The sequence below is a fragment of the Pundamilia nyererei genome, unplaced genomic scaffold, assembly GCF_000239375.1.
Source record: "Pundamilia nyererei isolate P.nyererei 1_Seehausen unplaced genomic scaffold, PunNye1.0 scaffold00038, whole genome shotgun sequence".
Taxonomy (NCBI): Eukaryota; Metazoa; Chordata; class Actinopteri; order Cichliformes; family Cichlidae; genus Pundamilia; species Pundamilia nyererei.
In genome coordinates, this window is record NW_005187439.1 from 2083227 (window position 1) to 2107751 (window position 24525).

At 43.0% G+C, this 24525-nt stretch overlaps 2 protein-coding genes across 2 annotated transcripts in view; one reads left to right on the forward strand and one right to left on the reverse strand.

The window, feature by feature from the left end:
* The first annotated feature begins 4339 nt into the window (after positions 1-4339).
* paqr3a (progestin and adipoQ receptor family member IIIa) lies at positions 4340-15515 on the forward strand. Its single transcript, XM_005730560.1, has 8 exons — positions 4340-4506; positions 5326-5557; positions 6305-6467; positions 7334-7489; positions 13103-13300; positions 13874-13964; positions 14129-14311; positions 15050-15515. Exons 1-7 carry the CDS (start codon positions 4446-4448, stop codon positions 14269-14271), a joined length of 1044 nt encoding a protein of 347 aa, XP_005730617.1. The 5' UTR covers positions 4340-4445; the 3' UTR covers positions 14272-14311; positions 15050-15515.
* Positions 15516-16639: 1124 nt separating this feature from the next.
* The window catches only part of bmp2k (BMP2 inducible kinase), a 56177-nt gene continuing 48291 nt past the window's right edge, over positions 16640-24525 (reverse strand). Inside the window, exon 16 of the mRNA XM_013910200.1 lies at positions 16640-20343. Coding sequence (XP_013765654.1) covers positions 18968-20343 — 1376 coding nt within the window. The 3' untranslated portion in view covers positions 16640-18967. The remainder of the gene's footprint in view (positions 20344-24525) is intronic.

Genomic DNA, 24525 nt, shown 5'->3' on the forward strand with positions numbered 1-24525 from the left:
GTGTGTGTGTGTGTGTGTGTGTGTGTGTGTGTGTGTGTGTGTGTGTGTGTGTGTGTGTGTGTGTGTGTGTGTGTATTAATTAAACACAGTTTTAAGTCTTAGTTCAACTGTTTCTTAACACTCTTGGAGCAGATTACAGCTTGAACTACAGGAAGTGGCACCAAATACGGCACGGTTTTTGTAACAAGTTCACAAACTTTGTTTATTGCACCGGAGCAGATAGACTGAGAAGCTGTGTGTTCCCTCAAGTTTCTGGGAACTTAGACACTGTGAAAATCTGCTGCACACTTTCCTTCTGCGATAGACACAGCAAGCTAAGGTGGAGAAGTTCAGCCATCATGAACTCTGAGCTCTGATTCTCCACCTCAACTCTAAGTTAAGGTAACTTATCTGTTGCTGCATAAAGATAAAGGAGTGGCCTTTGCTTTGTTTGTTAGTGCAGGAATGTTGAACGATTCTTCCCAGCCACTTCTCAAAGGTTATCTGGGGAAATAACGAGGTGTCCCCAGGCCAGCCGAGAGACATAATCTCTCCAGCGTGTTGTGGGTCTACCTCGGGCCGTCCTCCCTGTAGGACAGGCCTGAAACACCTCACCCAGGAGGCGCTCGGGAGCCTCAAATCACCTCAACTGGCTCCTTTCGATGTGGAGTAGCAGCTCTACTCTCAAGCTCCTCTGGAACAACTGATCTTATTTAAGGGAGAGGCTATAGCCACCCTTCAGAGAAGGATCATTTCCACCACTGGTATCCATAATTTAATTTTTTCAGTCACTACCCAAAGCCTGTTATCATAGGTGAGGGTATCATAGGAGGCTTTTCCATAGCTCTCTTTTTACCACGATGGACTGGTGCAGCATCTGCATCACAGCAAATGCAGCCCCAATACATCTGTCAGTCTGCCAGTCCTCTGTCCCCTCACTCGTCTGTGAGGTTAGAAAACCAAATGCCTGCAACTCTTCTCATTTGGTTTTATAAGTAAACAAGGCTCTTGTATGAGAGTTTACAAGAAACTTAAACAAGTCCAGTCACATTTTTCCACTCTGCATTTTTCCAGGTCAGGACTAAATGTCTCTCTACTGACTTTCTACCTGACAGCTTGCTGGTATCACAGATTTAATCATTTCTTTTTCACTTTGTCGCATGTTACACACCATATGCAAAAGATGGAAATAGCCACAGCTGTGTTTGTCCGGTTTTGAAGTTTGAGTGAGCGACTGAGAAACGGAGGACACTGCACACTCATGGTTGTTACTTGTTAATCAAAAAGTAGCCACACTGTACAACACAGCCTGCTTTACGTGTATTTTATGATTAATGAGACGTCGTTTGCAGAATTAACATTATGGCGTATTTAAAAACACTTGAACTTGGAAACTGAGATCATAAACTCATTGTTTACTGAGATCACAGGCAAAGTGAGCAGATGGATCTTTTCGCCGTAGACCTGTATACAGTCCGATGTTTTTTAAACCAAAGGAGTCTTCCCTCAGATGTTAGTAGACAGAATGCAGGTTTACTACATTTTTCAAAAGATATATCACCTTTTTATTCTCTGTAACTCTGGCAAAAATATAAAATGAAGGCAGAAAGCAGAAAAATTTATTTAAAAATGAACCTTTCTAATTTATGATCTGTTTACTATGGAAGAAGATTAGGGCCACTAACGTAGTAAACTGAGATTGACTGACTGAGTCAGAATTTAGACTTCTAGCTTTTACTTCACAATTCTGAATTCCATCTTAAAATTCTTAGGTTCCTAGAAGTTTGGACTTTATCTCAGAATTTTCACTTTCTTGTCAGAATTTTGCCTCTTACAATTCTTACTGTCTCATCAGAATGCTGATTTTTGCCTCAGAAGTCTGAGGGAAGTTTGAGGGAAAGTCCATAATTCTAAGTCTCATCAGAATGCTTAGTTTCATTTTGAAATTCTATCTTGTTTCCGACAAGAAGTTAAAATTTTGAGGTAAACTCCACTTTTTTTTTTCTTCCCAGTGGCCATTCCCTAATTCTCTCGTATTGTACTATCAGATACTTTGGTAAAATTATTTCATGGCCTTAAAAATCCATTTATCTTTGCCTTTTCATTATTTGCTACAGAGCAAACACAACTGAAGTCAGCGTGTTTAAATGCTCTGCAGCAGATAAAAGACAGTAGAAGTAAAAGGCATCTTGTGCATCCTCCTCTGTAAGTTCTCTCGTTTAAATTCTTCCTATCTACTTCTTTTTGCAGGAAGTCGCTGCCAACTGTAAGCCAGCAAAATTTATTAATAATTCAGGCAACGTCTGCAGCAGCAGCAGGAGATTCTTATTGTTTGCCCTTGCATGCACAGAGTTACTATCTTAACTTGGCATGGCAGCTGACACTTTGCCAGAGTGGATGTGCTGAGAGGTGTATTAGAAGTGATAATGAAGAACACACTTCCACTTGAGAATGAAGCAATTAAAGAGGGGTGTAAACAGCAGAGGGAGGAATGAGTGTGACTTCATTCCTGAGGGAATCCTCCAACATCTCTCACACCTGAGAGGTCTGCAGAGAGCGCCGGCTCTGATGAGGATTCCCGATGACAGTTAGCGACAGGAGGATGTAACACGGTCTCGCAGTGAAGCGGGAGGACAGCGAGGAGACTGAGATGCACTGAACAACATTTAACACGTGCTCCACCTGCGTGCTCCGGCATCACTGTTAGCAGTCATGTGACCTTGCAGAAGCCTGTAGATTCAGACAGAAGACATTGTTTGGCTGCACACTCAGGCCAAGTTGTGCTCCATTTAACAAAAAAAAAATACTGCATGGGTAAAACTAGTAAAAGGTCCCTTTAAAAGTTTTATCTTTATGAGCAAGTCTCTCAAACGAGACATTGGCTCTCAGTGGAACTACCTGCATAAATAAAGGTTAAAATAAGTTTAAGCACAAGTTGTAGTTCTTATTAATTCCTTTTAATCCCAGAGATGGGCTGCTAGGACATAAAAGTGTATGGACCTAAAATAATTATTTACACCTGCTGTAAAACAAACAAACAAAAAAACAACAACAAAAAGCAAACAAACAGGGAAGCTGATTTTCCCATTAAAAACTATCAATCTGCTTATATACAGTGGTTGATCAGGCATTTACTCAATAATGATTGTTTCCAAATGATAACTGGATGTTTGAAGTGTAGTTTAACACAACAGAAAAATCGCAAAAAAGAAAAACAAAATCTAAAAATGGAACTCTATTGTTGTAGAAGTCTGTTGTTTAAATTACTTCTATCAAAATTGTAACAAGAAAATGTTTGCCTCATGAAATTTACATTTGTGGGCTACAGCTTCATAGGAGCCCAGCGATTCTGGACTTGAAGTCCAGTTCTTGAGGAGACTTTCAGCATTTACAGGTTCTTTGCACGGTTCCAGGGTGGCCGGACAGAAATGGTATAAAGACAAAGACAAGGTACTCAAAGAAACTGAACTCTATGAATTCTGCAGCTCTAAAGATGGCCTGGGTCAAGTTGAACTCCTTGCAGTACCTCTCAAAATGTACTTCATTAAGCACAGATTGCGGTCTGGTTTATTAAAGGGTTAAAATAAGAGCGATCTCAGTCTGTTTGGTTTGAGTTTTGCTGGGACTTTTTGCTGCATCTCCCCTCATATGATGTCCCATCTTTCTTCTGAGTAAAGTAAATATGAAAAACGACAGAATATGCATTTGAATATTTAAAAAATGTTCTTCTTATTAATTTAGGTTGTTGCTCTGAATATATTCTTACGTTTAAAAATATTTCTCTTTGTTTCAGTAAAGTGATTTTCCCCACTGTTTTAAAATTTCAAAGATAACCATATTGTGAATATTTTCTTTATCATAACAATGAAATCTGAGGTGATTACATATCTGAATGTCATGTAATACTATCCATCAGCAATCACCATCAACATAAATGAAACTGATTAGTGAGACAAATAATTCTCCAATACGTGTTTATTGCGGTTTAGGATTGAATCATTAGGAGAGACTGGCGTCCCTGAGTAATTATGGGTGGCACGGTGCATCTCCGGGATCAGTTGAACCAGGTAAAATCCATTAAGGGTGCTAGACTATTCCTAAAACCCAAACCTAAAACAAAGCCGTTTATATTTATGGTAAGAACTATTATTACTCATGAAATGAAGCTTTCACGTGAATAGAGTCCCATATGGGATTTTGAGAGAGCTCATTAATGCAGAAAAACAAAGGTTATTTAAATTATTTTAATAAAGAATCTTCTAAGGATATTAGCGATAATAGTAAATATTAAACAGAGCTTAAGCTTGCGTTATTTATTTATTTTAACTCAGGCAGACCTTGGCCACGTTGGAAGGGTCCATTAGTGATGACGTCGGTGTGTCTCGGAAGATGTAGCTAAAACTTCAGAAATATTACGCGTTGTGTTTGTTTGTTTTTTTAAAGTTAATATCAACACGTGTTTACAAATGCGTAGTACATATTATAAGCCCCAGAATGGCACAAACTGCAAATATGCCAAATTAAAAGGTGAGTTTTTTTGTTAATATATCTTTCCCCTTTTTTTATAGCTCATTGTTGTTAGCTTAGCCCTTTAAGAGCCAAGCTATAATTAGCCACTAGTTACCAGGCCGCTTTTGAAATGTCGCTATTTTAACGTCGTCTTGGTTAACTACGGCATACTCTACATCAAAAGCATGATTTTACCTTTGCTTTTGTTCAGGTGGTTTTTCAGGTACAATCGGCTCGTAAAGAATGTATCAAGGAAGTACGCTGTGTTTAAAAAAAATCTAATTTTGTATTTGGTGATACCGTGGTCGCCACAGACTTCTACAGTGTTACATTAGCTGTAAAATTAACGCTACAACACAGTTTATTGGCAGAATTTGACTGTAAATGGAATCTTGTATAAATATACAAACTTTATTGATAATTTGGAACATGGTCGCGAGCTTGGATCTAAGCTTGGACCGTGATTTGTATAAATGTTTGTTAGCACTTAAGCACCTAAAATCGCCACATTAGTGAACGGAGTTTGGTAGAACGTAACGGATAATCTGGAAAGTTAGCTTCGGTAACATGAGATTACATGGAAGACAAGCCAGTGGGTGCAAGTAATGATAGCTTCTGATAATAGCTCCACACAGATGTAGGAGAATCAGCTTTCACTTGATGTTTTGCTGTCTTCTTTACTCGTTCATTTCCTCCACAGACCACTTTGATTTCTTATCCACTCGAATTACAAACTCAGATGCCCGGACAACAAAACAAATATCGCTTAATGCTATGTTTTATTAAAAGAGTTCTGCCTCTATTGAATCTGATCTTGATCTGACTTGCTGGTTTCAGGTTCGGGTCAGATTAAACCAGACCCTGCTGGCTCAGACATGCCTCAGAAACCACAGAAGAGCTCTCAGACTGCACACTACATCGAGCTGGGAAGTTATCAGTACTGGCCTGTACTGGTGCCCAGAGGTATCAGGCTGTACACATACGAGCAGATCCCCCCGTTTCTGAGGGAGAACCCCTACATCACAGATGGATACAGGGCATACTTGCCCTCCAGGCTGTGCATCAAAAGGTGAGAAGGACCTTTTAACCTGAAATCATCTTCAACACCACAACACAGTCACTCCACTAAAGTCAAGCAGTGCCTACTTTTTGAACACCTCAGAAAATTACTTGCGCACTAGGAATCACAGTTAGAAGAAGAGCCAAGTAAAAGACTTAAGAGACTTAACGTGGTGCAACAACCTATCCCACATGTTGATATGAGCCTTGAAAGTGTTCCACAATTCAGTTTTTGAAGCTTTCTTCAGTGAAAGCAGGTTAAACATGCAGACTACCAGTGTTTTTCTCTTTTTTATGTCAGCTGTTGAAACTATGATGCATTCCATTATATTAATATTTAAAGCCGACTATAAGGAAGATAAAAAGATTCTGAACAGGTCACATTACACATTTGATTGTTGTGGAGCTGCTGTATGATGATGTCGTTGTGTCTTGGTGTAACGTGCTGTAATGGTACTCTGTGATTCCCACGCCTCGCTGCAGAGGCTGATTGATTTTGCTTCCTGACATTTGTTGTAGGGTCAATGCCAATAAAGATTTTAAGGGAGTTGGGCAACTCGTGTTGCTCTCTAGTTCTAGTTTCAGTGGTTAATGGAAACGGCGAATCCAGACTGTTTATTGATTGGGAGGTAATAGATGCTTGTCAGACATTTATGTCGGGGTGTATAATTGTTCAGAGTTTTGGTTCATACCTCTGGTTTTCTTTAGAGGGAACTGACTGTGTGACTATTTTAAAGCTTGTAAATGACCTTTGCAGCCTCTTCATCCTGTCCAATGAGACGGTGAACATCTGGAGCCATCTCCTGGGCTTCCTCCTCTTCTTCTGTCTTGGGGTGTACAACATGGCCTCGGTGCTGCCGGCTGTTGGCGCCTCCAGAGAGGATTATGTCATCTACTCCATTGGACTCTTCTGCTTTCAGGTACAGGTACATTAGCAGCACTGCTAATGTCTTCTGCTTAGACATCATCTCACATTGCTTTTATATAGAATAAACCACCAGGGATATTTCAGTTCTCCTGAGCTGTGGTTAGATTGAAGTTGGCAATTACACTGCTCATGCACTGTTAATAAATCTCAGTATATTTGAGTATTGAAGAAGGCAAATATAGGCCTCTCTAGATTTGGCTATTCCAGGTGTTAATGAACCTGTTGGATCACTTTGTACACTCATCATCACCTATAAATGTAGCCCTTAAAATATCCAGACATGCCTGTACAAGTGGGTGAGCCCAGAGTTGAGCTTTTTGCATTGTTTCAGTGGATTCAGAAAATAAAGAGCAGGGTTAGTGCAGTTACTGACGGGCGGGATAGCGATTGTAGTTTGACACAATGTGAACTTTTTACCTTTTCAATGTGGTTACATGTCATAACACCAAGTATTATGTTCAACATCATAATCACTAGTGTGATTAAAACGCCACGTTTATTGCTTTCTCTCAAACCTGGTGTGGAAAAGTTCTTTTATTTCTTTTAAACAGTTAGATTTCAGATTCAAGTATTAATTTATTTTATATAATAAATATGTCTGGGGCTTGATATTATTGGTATTCATTAATTATATTGCCAGTTTGTGTTTTTGTTGCATCTCAAAACGTATTTAACTGTCTTGTTTTGACCTCAATGTCCTGCTTTCTGTTAGAAGCTCGTGTTCTGCTTTTTCTTCTTGGTCTGTGGACGTAAACGTGTTTTTTATATTTTCATTATTAAATAAATTTGAATCCAGCGTAAATCCATTCTGAGCCGAGCTTCTTTGCAATGCCCGACTGTGTGTTTTGCCGTCCTCAGCTGTGTATGCTGTGCTCGATGGGTTACCACCTGTTCTGCTGCCATCGCTCAGAGAAGACCAGCCGCCGCTGGATGGCGCTGGATTACGCCGGTGTTTCCATCGGCATCCTGGGCTGCTACGTCCCCGGAGTCTTCTACACCTTCTACTGTAATAACGTAAGCTCACCTGCAGCCTTTCAAATAAACTGCTCTCTCTTAGACGGAGTTTAAAAGTGACGTTTTCACTGCGCCGAGTGTTGTCGAGAAGCCTTGTTGCTATGTTTTGTACCAACTGCAGACTCCAAACTATAGACAGGTTCATTGTTTGGAAGTATTTGTAATCTGCACATAACAAGACTGTACTAGCCTTTTCACATACTGGTTGAAGTTTCCATGTTGATAGAAAGTAACGTCCAGGTTTCTGGCACATTGCTTTACGTAGGCTGTTAGTCATCCACGCTGAACAGTGATACTGAAATATGATCAGAGACTGTGGATTATTCTGAGGGCAGTTATTTGGAGTTCCAGTGCTCTGGGCCTGTATGTAGATTTTTGTTTTTTCTGGACTGGACGAGACATAAAACTGGCAGTAAGCGACGTAACAATGCGAGAGTCACGTGTTTAAACTTGCAGATGACACAGACTGGTTCTTAGATAGCATTTTTATACTCAAAGTACTCAAAGCACTTTATACAAAGTTTGCCCCTTTCACCCACACAAGCACTTGTTACTAGCCCTTTTCTACTAAAGTGAACATTCAGAGGGCAGTAGAGGTAAACTAGATGAAATGGGTACAACAACGGGGTTTTTTTCCTTTCTAATGATGAAGATCTTTGCCATGGCCACATAACATCCAAGGCCAGAAACCTTCCTGTTTGAATACTTTTACTACCAAGAATTTCTTTGTTATGCAGACAAACTGTTGAACTTGCAGAGATGAAGCTCTATCAGGAAAATGCGAAGTTTAACGTCCTCATGCTGGTAGAAACGTCGTGGGCTACACGCGGTCTTTCAAAATAGGAAGAGTAAGATGTCCTGAGTTTGCACTCAGTGTCTAGTGTTATTCATTAGCTTATGCAAAGCTATTTCTCTGCTGTGGTTTTATCTAAAACCACGCTGTTGTTGCCTTTCTAACCCTGTTGCATTGGAGCAGTAAAAAGCTCGTGCATGTTGCCCATCTCCTCATCCCTCGAGGTTTTGCTGTTGTGATGAATTTAAGCTCACTCTTTCCAGAAACAGGTCTCCGTGTGACCCAGACTTACTCGGCTCAGCACTATCTTTTACTCTGACTTTTCTGATGCGACTTTACAAAAGATGCTGCGTCACAGTTTACTGCTGCCAGCACATTTTTCCAAACAAAAAGCAAAAAAGATCAAAGACATAAAAACTAATCGGCTTTAAATTCATAAGCAAGGTCAGAGGTAAACATCCTCGCCACATTATTCACTCTGAATCCTTATCTCTTAACGCTGAGCACCACGTCGCCCTCTGGAGCTGAATCCGTTTAAATCCTTTAAAAAGTGCTAAATGTGAAAAGCTGCCCTGCAGTCCTCTGTGACTCAGCAATGCTGTGCTTCGCTTGTATTGTAAACGGCTTATTATTTACCCTCGTGAGTCGAGTTCAAAGTGGCGGAGGACAGGCAGAGCAGGCAGACTGCTTCTCTGTCTTAAATCCTGTGTCCTTGTACTCATCACTTCAGCCTTTTATGTGCTGCTCTCATGAGCCTTCTTCAGTCTCAAGAAAGAGTCAGGCTGCTGGAAGCCTAACCTTCATTTTGTCCAGTCTTTTTATAGTTTTGCCTTCAGAAATGATAATTACATGTATTTTTTTTAGTATTTTATTTTACCAGACAGAAGTGATGTTGGTTCAGCATAAAATAGATGTGTAAGTGTTTTTGTAGGGTTAAAAAAAAGTTTCCGCTCACATACCTGGATGATCAGACTGAATTCAGAAGTTTACAAACCACATCTGTATTCATGTCTGCAGAAAACAGGCTTTATATTATCTGGAACAATGTCGGTGACAGCTCCGAGTCCATCTCCTTATCAGAAACTTTCCCACAGTCAAACATTCTTCCTCCGTCTGGGTCACATCCTGTGCTCTTTTACCGTTTCTCTCAGAAGAGATACCCAGTCCCTAAATGCCTCTTTAATGCGTTTAGCACCATGTTGGAGTTAATTAAATGCACCCAACCGCATGATCCACTTGAGATGAAGTCTGTCTGATCCAGTTGAAGCTGTAGCTCCGGTAGCTTTTGCAGTAGTTTCTCCTGACATTTCGTGCAGTTACAGTAATGTTTGGGTAACACAAAACCCTGATGCAAACTTGGCTGTCGATCGGATCATACCATTGGGGAGCCACTGGTCTAATTAGTCCCTCTGCCTATTTTCTTATCATATTCAGAGTTATGATGAGGAACTGAGAGGTCACCAGGCCATCACGGGTCATGACATGTAAGGTGTTGGGGAAAGCTGGAAAGACCGTAAGAAGGCAGAAGGATCATGAAAGTTAGAATGATGCCTTGTTTATGGACATATTGGTTGTGTTGCACGTCAGTGGTGACATCACCACGAGACTCGTTGCAATCGCCACTCTCACCAAACCTCTGCATGAGTGCTGGTTTAGGAGGAGAACCAGTCACACCACATTACAAAAATAAAGAAGTGTGGCTCAGTTGGAGAGGCACTCCTGCAGCTCTGATGTCACTCGTGGTGTGTGCTGCCATTCACAGGGGTGGAAATGGGCCCTGAGAGTGAAGCTGCGAAAGCCTTGTTAGGTTGCACTTTAGTTGTTCTTCAAAAGGTTACTTTGTTACTCACTGGAGAAAATAATTGGTTACATTACTCTGCCACATGTTTCAGATGTGCATATTCACACAATAACCAATTATGAACGACTACCTATCCTCACAAGGACACACAAGATCTTTCATTAGTGCCTAAATATGAACGCAAAGATGGGCAACCAGGTCAAAGGAGTCTTAAATGATTTTACAGTGGAAACTACACTGATTGCTCGTACCTGCTCCTGTTACCTGAGGCAGATCAGGCTCTGGATGCTTTGCTGGGGTCAGCATTTAGCATTAATCTGGTACTTCACTAGCTTTATGTGCGAGTGCTGCCTGTGCAGATGCTTGGCCTGTGTTGCGTTACCTGTAGTAGTTTGGACTCATTTTCCTGCCCTTTACATCAATAAAAATCAAAGTAATTATAAGTGAAATGAGTGCAGACCACCTCCTCCTTGAGTCAGCTGATTGTAGTGCGAGTGCACACAAGAGGAAAAACATTTTTGGCATTGTTTTCTACTGTCTTACGCCCCCTTACTGGTAATATTAAAATTAATTGATGATAATCCTAATAGCTGGCAGTACAACACCGCTGAAAGGGAGGACACGGTTGACGCGAACTGAATTATGGTGAAGCTTAAATTCAAGATGTTTTAAAGTTGACCTGAAATAACCACAGTGGTGTTTTCACGTATGTGATCGAGTAGCTCTACCTCAGAAGCCCACCTCAGACTGCTCGCTGCAGTCGTGTGTGTGCACTGAGCATCGGTTTAACATCGAAGCACAGTCCTCCCCGGAGACTTCTCAGCTCAACATCCTCAGCCTGAGAAGCAGTAATTGAATAAAGCTGAAGTGGGCCCTGCAGTCTGGCTGTGCTGATTGACTCATTGTTCCCGGTGAATAAGCAACACGACACCTTCGCCGCGCTCGCCGTTTGGAAAACAGCCTCTGATGACACAAGCCAGTTCCTTATTCCAGCCGCCCACCACCACCATGTCCCTTTTTTTTCTGTCCTATTTTATTTTATTTATTTTTTTGAACTCCTGAAGTGTTGGCCGTGCTCCTCACTGTTCGCTTTCCCCCGCATATTGGAAGCGCCGGGTTATTTTGCCCCCAGAACGTAGCTGAAATCTGCTCCAGCCCAAACCAGATGGCCGCGTTCACGGAGCGGTCCGTCACTCCTGTTCCCCACCATATGACGTTCGCAAGTCCGGGAGCCGTCTAAGCGAAGGTCCCCCTCCTCCTCCTCCACCTCCCTCCCCCTCGTCCTTGCCAAGACTGGGGCTCTGCTTCTGGGTGGCTCCTCTCCCGTGGCACGCCAAGTCCCCAAAGAAAAACAGATTTTTTATATTTAGCCAGTCAAACTCTTGTCTCGTCAAGAGTGTTTTAGAGATGCAGATTTGGAGGAGAGAACACGGAGTCTGCGAGGAGAGGAGCTTAAAAAATTTGGCTGAAGCAGAGCGGGGCCTTGTTCCTGGTGCAAATTTATTCACTGTGAAATTCAGCAGGACTCGTCACATGAGGACGTGTGACTGGACGAAGGCCTACATCCACACAAACGGACAGAAGGGACCGAGACGAGGCTGCCCAGACTTTAAACACTTACTTATAGAAGTTTAAATACCAACTGCAGACAGATTAGCATTATAGTTGTGATAACAGCAGATGAAACAGTGGGAGACTTTTAACTGATTTTTTTTTTATTGTACTGCAGTACAGTAATATATAAACCCTGAGTTATTGTCCTATAGTTGTTCAGACATCAGAAAAAAGAAGCTGTGTGCACCACGTTTGAGGAAACTTTATTTCTGACTTTGCAGAAACACGATGAGGTGGTTTCATTTTGATCATGCTGTGTTGTCAGTTTGACCAAATTGACAGTTTCAGTTTTGCATGTACACTAAATTATTTCAGGGGTTCCCCCCATTGGGAACTAAATGCTTGGGAACTAAATCTCTGAGGAGATTGTTTGAGTGCCCCCTCCAGCTTTGGTTCAGGAGTGAGGGAACAAGTGAATAGGAGATTACCGGATGTGTTTTTGCAGCAGTGTGGATGCTGTAGCGGTGTGTTGTGGTGAGTTTCCCACTCAGTCTACGTTCCTACTCTCACCTATAGCCATGAGCTGTGGGGAGTACCTGTAAACAGCAGCAGAAATGAGCTTCCTACAACCCAGACCCAACCCATAAACAGCAGAGGAAGGAAGGAAGTATGAATGGACTGCCTTTTTTTTTTCTCATAAAGTTTGAGTCTCAATCTTATTTGTACTAAATTAAAATAACAACTATTACCACTACTATTACTACTTTGAACCTCAGAATCTCCAAAAGCAATGTGATAACTGCCAATTCAGCTGTATCAGCTACCAGTGATCTGCTTGGTAACATCAAGGATTTCACCCTTTCACAGCCTGTAACCTGTTCTTCTTTGTGGCCTTCAAATCTGGAAGAAGAAAAGCATAGCAGATCAGCGTTAAATAAAGCTGATTGAATGATGTGAAAGCTGTGCATGTAAGAGGGTCTGCTGAGGGAAGCATCAGCTGAGTTTGCAGTGAGCTTCAGCTCGTTTGTGGTTCGGTCACAGTGTTCGTCCTGCTCATCACCAAACAGCAGGAAGCTGTCACCAGCTGAAGGACTTTCCTCAGGACTCCATGAGACAGACAATCTTCAAACGAATGAAACTGTTTGCAAACAGGTCCCTCACATCAGCCCAGGGGCCGTTTCACTTGCTTCAGCTCCCTGCGAGTTTAAAAATCGCCTGCCTGGTTTTCTTTTCTGCTTCTGAAACCGACTGAGGTGTTTTTAAAGACTCAAGTTTGTTTCTTTGTCTAGGTGATGTTGCTGAACTTGTTCGGGTTTAACCTTAGTTACAGTTTCTTTTAAGTCTTGGGACCATCGGATACCTCCAGCATGCGAAGGACATCTTGGGAAAAAAAAGCTCAATCCGCCATGAAGGGAGTTTACTGTGTAGCTGGTGTGACTGAACTCTCGTCTTCCTGTCTGTGCAGTACTGGCGGCAGGTGTACCTGGTGACGGTCCTCGCCATGATCCTGGCTGTGTTCTTCGCTCAGATCCACCCTCATTATCTCAGCAAGCAGTGGAAGCAGCTGCGCTCGATCATCTTCTGCTCGGTGACCGGGTACGGCCTCATCCCCACCGTCCACTGGATCTGCCTCACGGGAGGTTTCTCCTCTGAACTCGTCCAGGTGAGCGTGCTCAGTGTGGTCCCCGTAACCAGTGTTCACTGCTGTGATTCCTTTCTTTAAACAGACTTGAAACTAGCAATTTTGGCAATTTAATGAGGTCCGAAAGCAATGAGAAATAATTTTCCTGTAGACTTTACGACTGTCTGATTTCTTTTGCCAACCATAGTCGCCACCTGCTGGTCATAAGAAGAAAAGAAATCCATGTTTAATGCACAGTGATCGGCTTTACTTTGCACAAAAAAATGTACTTCAGTCTGAAAAATCTCTTTAGATCGACTGATGATTATTAGAAAATGAACATTTTAACTCAGGAGTCTGTGGGACCGACTTTCAGGGCAAGCCTCAAGTGGCCATTAGAGGAACTGCAGTTTTAACGGCTGTTGAGGGTCCTCCTTGATTGATCCACTTTAAATGTGTTTTCCTGCTGCTGCAGTAACACAATGTCTTGGCTGGCTTTAAATGCTTTTCAGTACTGTTAGGTCAGTCAGTAGTTCTTCCTGCACGTGCCGTTTTGTAACTGTGGGCCATTTTTGTCCACACGCTGGTCGAATCAATGTTTCTTCTTCCTTTCAGGCGTTTGTTCCTCGGGTCCTGGTGATGTACTTCATTGCAGCACTGGCTCTCATTTTCTATGTTTCCAAAGTTCCTGAGCGGTACTTCCCAGGTGAGATGACTGTTTTTATTTCTTCATTTCCTGTTTGATTCGTTGTTTTTTCGTCCACTCATAGTTGGAAAATAACAGTAATCTAATACTGCAGAGAGAAACATTGAAAATGGGCCCGAATCTCATTAAAATCTGAAGCAAGCTGAGTGTTCCTGTCTCTGCAGGTCAGCTGAACTACCTGGGCTCCAGCCATCAGGTTTGGCACTTGCTGCTAGTGCTCATGTTTTACTGGTGGCACCAATCAACAGGCTTCATCATGGCGTACAGGCACAGTCAGCCATGCCCCAACACCCCCCAACACGCCTAGATCGCTGCTCAGCACGCCAGGACTGCAGCTCCGATGAACCGTAAGCGGCCGTGTGACTTTTTTAAAAGGAGACCTGTTCTGCTCAGTTTCAGCTCCATCGTTTTTATTTCTGGACTCCACTAGAGGAGCTTTGCATGACTCACAGTTCAAAGTAATTCTGGGCTTTGGTGTAGCCCCTCAGCTGTTTTTCCTCCTCTGCCTTTAAACTGACTTTATTCTGATTGGCTGCCCCTCATAACCACAAGGGTTCGACTGCAAGTGGTAGTCTAGTGGAGCGTCTGTGGTCACAGCCAGAGCTTTATGACTAAAATGACCTTAACGGTGACGGCCGTGTAAGCTTCAGTTTCTGATCCGCTCAACGATGCTTTGATTACAGAGGAGCTGTTTAACAGACTGCTGAGAAAACTTTGCCGACTGCAGAGAGTCGGGAGTTCACTCAGATGCAGACTGTGGCTCAATTTAAATAAATCAGAAAAAAGAAAATCTTTAATATTTAAGCAGATGTTTGGGGGTTAAAAGGCTTAAAGGAATCAAAGAATCAGCAGGTGGAAGACGAGGAGCAGCTGCTCTGTCAGGACATGAGGTCATTCCAGTTACAGAAAATAAGAATCTAAGCATGAACACTACTGTATATGAAGTGTCTTCTGTCTGTTTTGTCAAAACCTCACATCGAAGCCTGTTAGAATATGTCTAAAACTGAACCTTTTCAGGTAACACAGGTGATTTTTGATGCTTTTAATTGGCTCTGTTCACAGCTGACGTGTTGTTTCCTCCTCAGGTCGTCTGCAGAGACTCTGTTCTGGTCTCGGTCCATCAGTTTCCTCACAGATGGACTCTCTAACCTGTGAGTCTCTGTGATGAGGGAGGAAGAATAAATCCAGCGTGTGACGTGACGTTCGAGTACTTCAAGCTAATAAGAAACAATACGGACCTCTGCGTCGGACTGACAGCTCACCTGAAATCACTCAGACTGTCACCTTTATAAACTCCTTGAGGACTTAATGTTTGTGTGTAAACCGCAGACAGCACTGAAGGAACGGGTTGGTAATGTTAGTTTTTCTGCCTGGAAATGAACCCGTGTCCAGCTGTTTTTAAAGGTTGAAAGCTGCTTCATCTGAGAGCAGATTCAGGCTCGTCCCTGAAAAAGGAAATGAACTAATGTCAGTATTATTATACTACGAGTAAACAGACTCCAGATTTCTGATATCTTCTTTAAAAACAGACTCTGAAGTCTTTGTTAGTGGAAATGATCAAAGCGTGGGGATGATGTTCAGACAGAACAAACCAAAGAGTTTTGTGAAACAAAGTGCGGACTCAGATGGTTTCATATAAATGTACCCGCTCTATTTCATACCTGAAGCTCCGTTGTTGTTTTTAAGCTGCTCACTTCCTGTTCAAACTGATGTTCATTTATATGTAAAGAATTTCACAGGATGCTTGAAGGGGAACTTTAAATATTTCAGTTACTTTATGTTGTTCGCCTTCATCAGTGGTGTGGCTGTGGGGTGAGGGTGGCTGTGGGGATGCTCGTAAAGTTTTATAACTGCGTCCCAGCTGAGAGCTGCAGGAATGAGTCCTAAAACCCAGGAAGTGGTTCAGTCTTCCAGCTTCGTCCAGTTCAGTTCTGCGTTTACTTCCACATAATAAAAGATGGGCGTAGCTTCCTGGCCCGCTGTCCTGACCTCAGTCTGGTCATAATGAATAAAATGTGACGTCAGGTCTGGGTCGTCGTAAAAAGACGTCCTAACAGGAAGTCAGCGATGGCCACTTGAGCTATAAGGAAACCTTCACCATCCCTGCAGCGCTATGAACATTGATTTGTTACTACAAACTGTTTTTTGAGCATTTGAACAATCAAACTTAAGTTCTAAAACCCTAAAACATCAGATTTTGTAACTAAGCTGGGACAGTTTTTAGATTCACGTGATTTAAACATTTCACATGAACTGCATTAATATTTCTGTGTAGCGTGTGGCTCTTAATATCGACTGTAAACTCTGATCACGTTACAACAGAACTTTTATTATGACAAGCAAACTTCATTTTTGAAAATGTATTTTTTCTCTTCAGCACATGTTTTTCCAGCTCGTTTAGGGTGATGTGCAATGTTTTCATGGCTCTCCAGTGCAGCGCCTCTCTGCTGTCTCACTCTGGAAGGGAAAGCCAGATGTTTTCTGTGTGACCGTTTAATGTTTCTAATGTTGAAAAGGGGGAAATGTTCTCCGGTTTGTGGTTCTGTATTTAAATTATTAATAAGGAGTTTCTTTTTGTCTTAACAGACTCATTTTGTAGGAGTGGACAGTTTTATATGTTGACTTTTCATACCTGAGGTCAGACTCTAAATAAAAGTAACCATGTGCTGTTTCCAGATGTTTGAGATGAAACTTTATTTATTGCGTCCAACAGCAGTATAGCATGATAAATACAATACAAGACTTACCCTGGTGAAAAAAACAAAAACAAAGATGGGAGCGGTCGTATGAAATGGTTCAACTGGTGTAAAAAAAGAAAAACAGAGCAGGCTGCTGGTTTCATTCAAACAAATGTGCCAACGGTGGTGGAGCTAAATGCAGTGCTTAAGGCGGTCGATGAAGAAGCACAAAGTTGTTTAAGGAAGATTTCATCAAGAATCAAAAACCAAACCTGAATAACATGTTTTGCCCTTTATGAATGCACCTCATTCTGCAAAGGCAAAAAACCAAACTGAACAAATCCCATCAAGACATGAAACCGTGACGCAAGTAATCAGAGCTCGATAAACCAATAAAACCTGTCCCACAGAGTCCTGCTGCCACGAGTACTACGCTCACTGCAGAACCAAACATCGAATCATCCAACGCATCGTTTCCCCTCACAGTCTGAATCTGCTCCCCGGCCTGTATTACTGTAGGGTCCTTAATAAAACGCAATGAGGAATTTTGCTTTTAAGAGAGCAGTCTGATAGTTTAAGGAGGCGGAAAAAGTTCCTTGCTACTCTTCTTTCTGTATTTATAGTTAAATCTACTCCATAAGCTCATTTCCAGGAATTATCCACATATGATGGTGAAACAGGCAAAATAACTTGTTGGTCAGCACCATAAATCAGTCAGCACAAAAAGACGGACTGTATGAAAAAAATCTTAACTGGTTAAAATAGTTAAGTGGGATTTTATTTCTTTAAACATAAAGGACAGTTTTAATTATCAAACGGCTACAAAATAACCAAAAGTTCCACTCCTAGCCTGAAAAACAAACTAATCGTGTGCTGTTTTCTAATTTTTTTTATGCCTCCTGGCTACAAAGATGAGCTTTAAGTTAAAGCAGCGCCTCTAAATATGAATTATTTAAAGCTTGGAAAGAAAAACCGTACTGTTCAAACACCAAACTATTGCTCTCAAACTGGTAAAAACTGGTTTGAGTGGGGCTGCGCTCACAGACGGGGTTAAATGAAAACCCAAGAGAAACAAGTTGGGTTTATCTGAAGTCGCACTGTTATTTCACCCTTTCTTCTTAATTCATACCCCCAATTTTCTCAAGAGGTTTTTACATTTTAATTCTGGTACATTGACTCACGGCACCATCTTGTGGTGCTGATTGGTATTACATGAAAGTACAGCCCGGCTCTAATTCAACTTCAGTTGATATCGCTTCTGCACAACAAAGTCCTTTTTGTCATAGCAGTTATTTCTTCACATTCTGGTGACATTTTTAGTCAATTTTAAAGCTTTTACGCTACTTTTAAATATACAAATGTACAACAAGCACCTTCACAGAGCAGCTAATGTGAGCAAGTCTCACATGCACCTGTAACAGCTACAAACTTTGGGGTTAGAGCGAAAATTACTTGAAACACTTGACTGGCTTTAGTTCTTTCATGGGACTTGTTCACACTAAACCTGCAAACCTATCAGTTTACCAACGGTGAAATTCCCGATGACGTAAAATGCCGAGGTCAGTGACAATGCTGGGAAAACAGCGGTACAGCTTCTGCAGGGCTCATAAATCCTAAACTAGTCCTCTAACGTGGCTTTGTGCTTTATTTCTAACAGAGAAATGTTGAGTTGTAACTTACTTAAAAAAATAAAAAACAATTAGAGTTCTTACTGCTAGAAAAAAAAAAAAAAAGAGTTAAGATCCTAAATTTAAACCTGACCCAATTAAGAGCTCCAAGAAGAAGAACAAGATTCAATCCCTTCTAATGCATCACAAACCACACCCACATTTAGCTGCATAAAGACTACTGTGACATTATTAGATTCTTCTCTATGCATAAAGACAGAACTAAGAGGTTCAGGAAAACTCCCAAATGATTTCAAAAGACGCGCGAGGCTGACGGCGTCGTGGTTTCCGAGGTACTATGAAGCAAGGCAGAGCCGAGCTCAGGTAAGGCTTCGTGGTGCTAAAAACAAAAACATGTCGGCAGATCAGAAGGCGGGCCGGAGAGAGCTTTTCACAGCAAGACGAGCGGTCGAACGCGAAGCTCAGAATCACATTTTTCTTTTGGTTCCAAACAGCGTTCAGATGCAGCATTAAAGGCTTTTCAAAAACATGTGCAGCTGAAGGATATGTGGAAACGCCACTCGCACTCCACAGGGTTTGTTATCCAGACTCTGGTGTATTAAAACGCTCTTAGAAAAAAGTTTTAGCTTGTTGGTTAAAAATGATCCCAAACCAAGAAAAGGAAAGCAGCCGACAGAGCGGGAAGACGCAGGTGGAGTCACTGCTTTGAGGGGAAAGGTGCGGCTCCGAAGGGGTCGAGGTCCAGCGGCTGTGAGGGCGCCGCCTGCTGCTGAGGTCCACTGTGGATGACCAGTTCTGTGAAGGGCACCGCCCCGAAGTCATCCATGATTCGGCTCTCTCCGTGCAGAGAGCCCGTCCAGGACTTACCGTTGGCCGTGCCGATGTCGCCTTTTCCGTCGCTGAGGCCTTGGTACTGGCTGTGTCGGCCGCCGTCCTGAGGGTGGAAGGGTTTGGCTCCAAACGGGTCTAAAAGGGCGTCGTCCACCGGCAGAGACGCTCCCTCGGCCATCGTTATATCCACACTGATGTTCTCCTTAGAGTCAGAGGTGCTGAGGAACTCGTTGCTGCTCTGCGAGTCTCTGCGGCCGACCTTCTTGTGTCTGCGGACTCGTTCGGGCGTGCGATAGGTCGGCTTGTTAGTCTTGCGCCCTCCCGTCGGTGTGCCGTGGTGCCGCTTGCCGTTGCTGCCCCCAGCCGTGGCTTCCTGTTTGGTCTTCCGCTGGCGGGATGACAGCTTCTGAAGGCTGCGCTGCTTCAGCCTCTGCTGCTGAGGACTCGCCGACTCCTCGAAGGGCGTCCGGAAGATGTCTTCGGCACTTCTGGAGGTGGTGGGAGGTTGGGCGGTGGGGCTTGGCTGGAAGGGAGAGAAGCCAAAAACATCGATGCCCTCAGGAGAAACTGGCGGCGTTTGGCCCATGGGGACGTCACCGCCACTCCTGCTCGACCTCGAGAGGTTCCGGCTGAACGGCGCTTTGGTAAAAACGTCAAACTCGTCTGCCGCCTGCTGATCATGGCCGACCTTGAAAGGCGCTTTAGTGAAGATATCTGTGACCTCTGGAGGTTCCACAGGTGAAGCTCCTCCGACAAAGGGCACGGCACCAAAAACATCCACAGGCTCCACAGCTCTCACTCCACCAGGGGACTCTGGGGGCGTGATCAGAGCCATCCCAGAAGGAGGACTCCTGGTGGCAGCAGTCGCTCCTTTAGCTCCTGCAGGTTTCTTTGAGCGGTTCTTCACCCTGCTGGCATCATAGTCTGAATCTGAGCTGTGTTTGTCTTCATCCTCCTCTCCCTCCTCCTCAGAGTCCATCAGCAAAGGCCTCTGTCCAAAATTCTCTGGCTCGGTGTCTTCACCATGCTCGCTGTTCAACGCCTCCTCTTCCTCCGGCTCTTCGTCCTCGCTGCTCTTAGGTGAAGGAGGGTCAGACTCGAAGTCGCTGTCGGACTCGTCGCCGGGCCTGCAGTTGGTCTTCCTGCTCGGTTTGTGCTCCTTGTGGGTCGGCTGCAGACTCTCAGCAGGTTCAGGAACGCCGACCTCCTCGCTGGTCGGCTCGGCCTTCTGCGCACTGGTACCTGCAGAAACAAAACACAGATAATACAGATGTTAACCCCTGATCCTTCCAGATGTTTGATAGTTTTAACAACTGCCAAGTCAGATTTCTTGAAGGCATCCAACCCTTTTCTGATCTCTCCAAAAACAAAACTCAGTTTTCCATTTAGAAAACCTCACAAACCTGCAATGACTTCAGATCACACAAAACCAGTCAGAATAATAACACTGCAGGACGTGTAACTCAAGTCTTTGCTACTCGTGTGTCTCGACAAAAACAAAGAAAGAAATCAGATCAGGACCAATCCCCCAAAACTCCTGTGCAACGTTAACATAAAAGAGCTATTTTATGGAAAAATCGGTGACATCTCCCAGCTGGCAGCAGGTTTAACATGCCTACATTAGAAAATGATTTTGACACAGGAGGACTCGCAGGCAGAAGACGAGGCTGGTATCAGAACGCAGGTCATAAAAGATTTTTTCATATGACTGAGCAGCATCCATCCCACATGCTGTCGAGACCCCTAAACGTTTTACCCAGTGAATTCCACAGAGCAGGCATCCAGGGTCTCAATGCCAGTTTCTGTTCCTCTACAAAGTGAAATATTTTGGCTGTGACTCATAAGAATAATTTTATTGATCCCAAAGGGAGATTCATAGTTTTTACCCGTGCCTTGGAGTGGTTAAAGTTTTAAAAATAACTCAGCTTAAATGAGCCAGCTGTTAAAATTTCATGTAGATTATCTCCTGAAGTTGTTGTAAACGCCGAGGCGCTCTGGTTTCACATTTTTCTTATCCAACATCATTTTAAGGTTACGCCGAACACATGAAAACACGGAGTGAGTCACTTGTATGAGTGACACTCAGGCAGTCTGAGTCTAATGCTCTACAGTTCCTCCTTTTCTTTCCATTTCTATGTAGAAAAACTATTTTGGTCTGAAATCGATCTTTCCTTCTCGTCTTCGTCCGCCGCCTCTCAAACTGCTTCCATCCATCGTTGTTACCAACCTTCAGCTCACTCTGGCCGGCGGTGCCCTCTGAAGAGCTGATATCAGAGCGGTCTTGTTTAAGAGCTCCAGTCTGTGCTGCACTGGTGTTTGAGCTCTGCCTCCTGTTGTCCACATTACACCTGAATCACCGTGTGAACGCATTTTGAATTTTGCAGGAAACCTGTTAAAATGTGTCCAAATGGGTGAAAACTGATTGTTGTTTTTGTGAAACAACAACTGATTCAATCAATTTTGCTAAAATCAAAAGTCAGTGATAAGTGACAGACCGAGTCCTGATGCCTTCCGCTGCTTCTTCGACAGCTGTATTATGGAGGCATTACCCAGGATTACTCGGCTTATACGCCAACCTCCCCACACAAACAAATGCCCAAAAGTTTGCCTTATACTGAAGCAGAAGTGCAATCGCAAAAGTCAATATGGTCTAAAAGCTGCTCCGACTTCTCATCTCTGATCCTGCCATAAGAAGAGGGGAGCTTAGAGGCCGGGGAAATAAGACGAGCAGCTTTTCAAGATTCACAGAATTACTTTTAAAGTTTAGAGATTTAAGCTGCGAGCGTCCCTTTAGACTTGAAAAAGGAAGCTTTGTTCTCTTATTTAAACTCTGCATTTTTGGAAATTCTTACATGTATTTTGGCATTTGGAGGAAAAATTTCTGCCTTCAGTGTGTAAATTTATGTCCAAGAGATTTGCATAATGGCAACTTAGAAATTATCCTAATTAGCGAGTGGATAGTCTCCAATTGTATTGAAGATAAACGGTGCCATATACAATGAGCCAATTCATTGTTCCCTATTAGAGGAACGCTGGGAAAAAGAGAAGAAGAGAACGACCCCCTGCTGCGAACATGAAAATGGAAACCAAGCGTCCAAACTGGCAGGACGTGAAGGCGGATCAGCCAAAAGCTTTGCTGCCGATAAATCAAACAAGGCAGCACTCAAAGATAAGAAGTCCGAGCTGCTCTGCATCTGCTCGGCACACCCGGATTAGAACTTGTAATCATGCTCACCTCCCGGAACGAGGCGATCCCGCCAAACAATAGAAACATCTTTAATCATGAGAGAAGATGTCAGAGCCACGCGGATTTGTTTTGTGTTTCTCCGGTGGGGTGGGGGGAGATTCTGAAGGATTACAGGCTGCGTCTGATCTCTTAAAGATACAAATAAGTGGCGAAAACATGCGTGTGATTGTTCTCTTGTGTGACGGGAGATAAAATCTGTTAGAAATGAGCGAGAGCAGCAGGGGCTTACAGAAGTCTGTTCCCTCGCCGAACAACCGCCGCCGAGCACAGATTGATTTGACGAGGCCGCCGAGAGGTGAACCCAGCGACGGCGAGCCAAACGGGAACGCCCACATTGCATTTTATCCTGCAGGGTTCAGGTTAACGATTTTGGAGAGGGACGTGTCTGTAAAACTGTAGCTGCTGGATGGTCTGAACGCCTCCTCTATCCAGTACACCGTGTCGATTCCTACATGCATTTAGATGAGGGAGGAGAGGCGGCTGTAGGAGGATGAACAGGTGCAGTGTTTGTACAGGTGTGCCTCAGAGGTGGAATATACAAATCTTGTCCTTTTGATCTTGTTTCAGTAACTCATCACTTTGCATCACGCCAAATTAAAATTGACCCTAAACAGAAAACGCGATGAGCACCTGTTACACCTGAAGCAATGAAATTAAGGAAAAAAATATTTTATGAATCAGTTGTGCGACGCGTCGTATTTAACTGACATCGCTTCAGGCCTGTGAGACCTAAATCATCATTGCTGTCAGAATTTGCTTTCCCCCCCCACTAACGGGGGACAAAGATACTTCTAAAAAGTATTTACTTTTCTTCAAAAAGCCCTTTCTGGGTTCTTCCAAACCACAGAATCAGGGTTGGGGCGAAGGAACTTCAGCGAGTTGTAATAATAGTTGATACACCTGTGGTCTCAACTCCTTCCTCGCATCTCTGGTAAGAGGGGCTACGACACAATGAGAAAGGGGGCTTGATTGAATATGCTGCAGTTCACGATGGACGATCCAGCAGTGCACACGCACGCTTTCATTTGTCAAAGCCTCCTTGATAAATCTTTTCTGTATAGTTTTACTCACAGCATCCTGATAGACTGATATCCAAATATGGTCAAAATTCCACCACAGACAGAAGGAAATGACGAGAACATGAAAGTTTGTCCAGAACTAAACCTGCAAACAAGGATTAACCACACTGAACTCACCATGTTCAGAGCTTTAATCTCCATCGGGTTTCCAGCAAACTAGGCATAGGGGCAAAGTCAGATTCACATCTACCCCTTTATATGGAAGATTCATCGATTTAACAGGAGAACTGCAGCCAAAATGCATGTAGGAGACTTGAAAATGTCTTTGTTGCCAAAGGTTGCAGAAATGCACCCTTAACCAAGCGAGTGAAGGACACATGCGTCGCTGCTTCTGTTTCACACTCTGTTTTGCCAACCAGCCGTTGCACAGCATCTCAAACATGCTCAGCTTTCAGTTCGAGCTAGACGGGGCGACACTTAAGACAGCCATCTTAACATCAGGAACATCTTGCTCGTAGTGTAGTGGTGGAGAGACTCTAAGCTTCTCTTTAAGGATAAAAAAGGAACCAAAGTGAGTATTGATTTTGGATGTTTTTTATTCATCAGTAACATTCTATAAAGAAGTACATTCACACTCACAGTATGATACAGGACCTTTTACATAGTCTGCTGCAAAAACAAGAAAACTACTGATCTATAGGTTGTTGTCTTTCTGCAGGAGAGGTACCAGGAGCTGCTGGAGTCAACTAAAGCTGAAGAGCTGTGACATTTTTCCAACACTTCTAATGAGAAGTAAAAAAAAAAAAATCCAATAGTTTTAGTCATCTTATTGGAGGCTTCCTAACACATCTGCATGATTTAAGGCTAACAAAAAATAAAACAAAAATATAGTAACAAGGGGGGGAACATCGCCCCGAGACAGAGAGGAAAGAGCACAGAAAAGTTGCAAATGTAAACAATATAAAACAACATCATCCTACAGATCCTGGGACAGTACTTCCTGTTTTGCTGCACTTTCAAAATAAAATAAAGTGCATTAATAACACTGACTGTCCCTTTCACTTGTTTTTGGCTCTGATGGTTCGCTTGTCCGAGCTATAGACCCATCCACCAATACACATGAACAAGATGTTTCTGAGAATGGCTGTCTCACTAAAT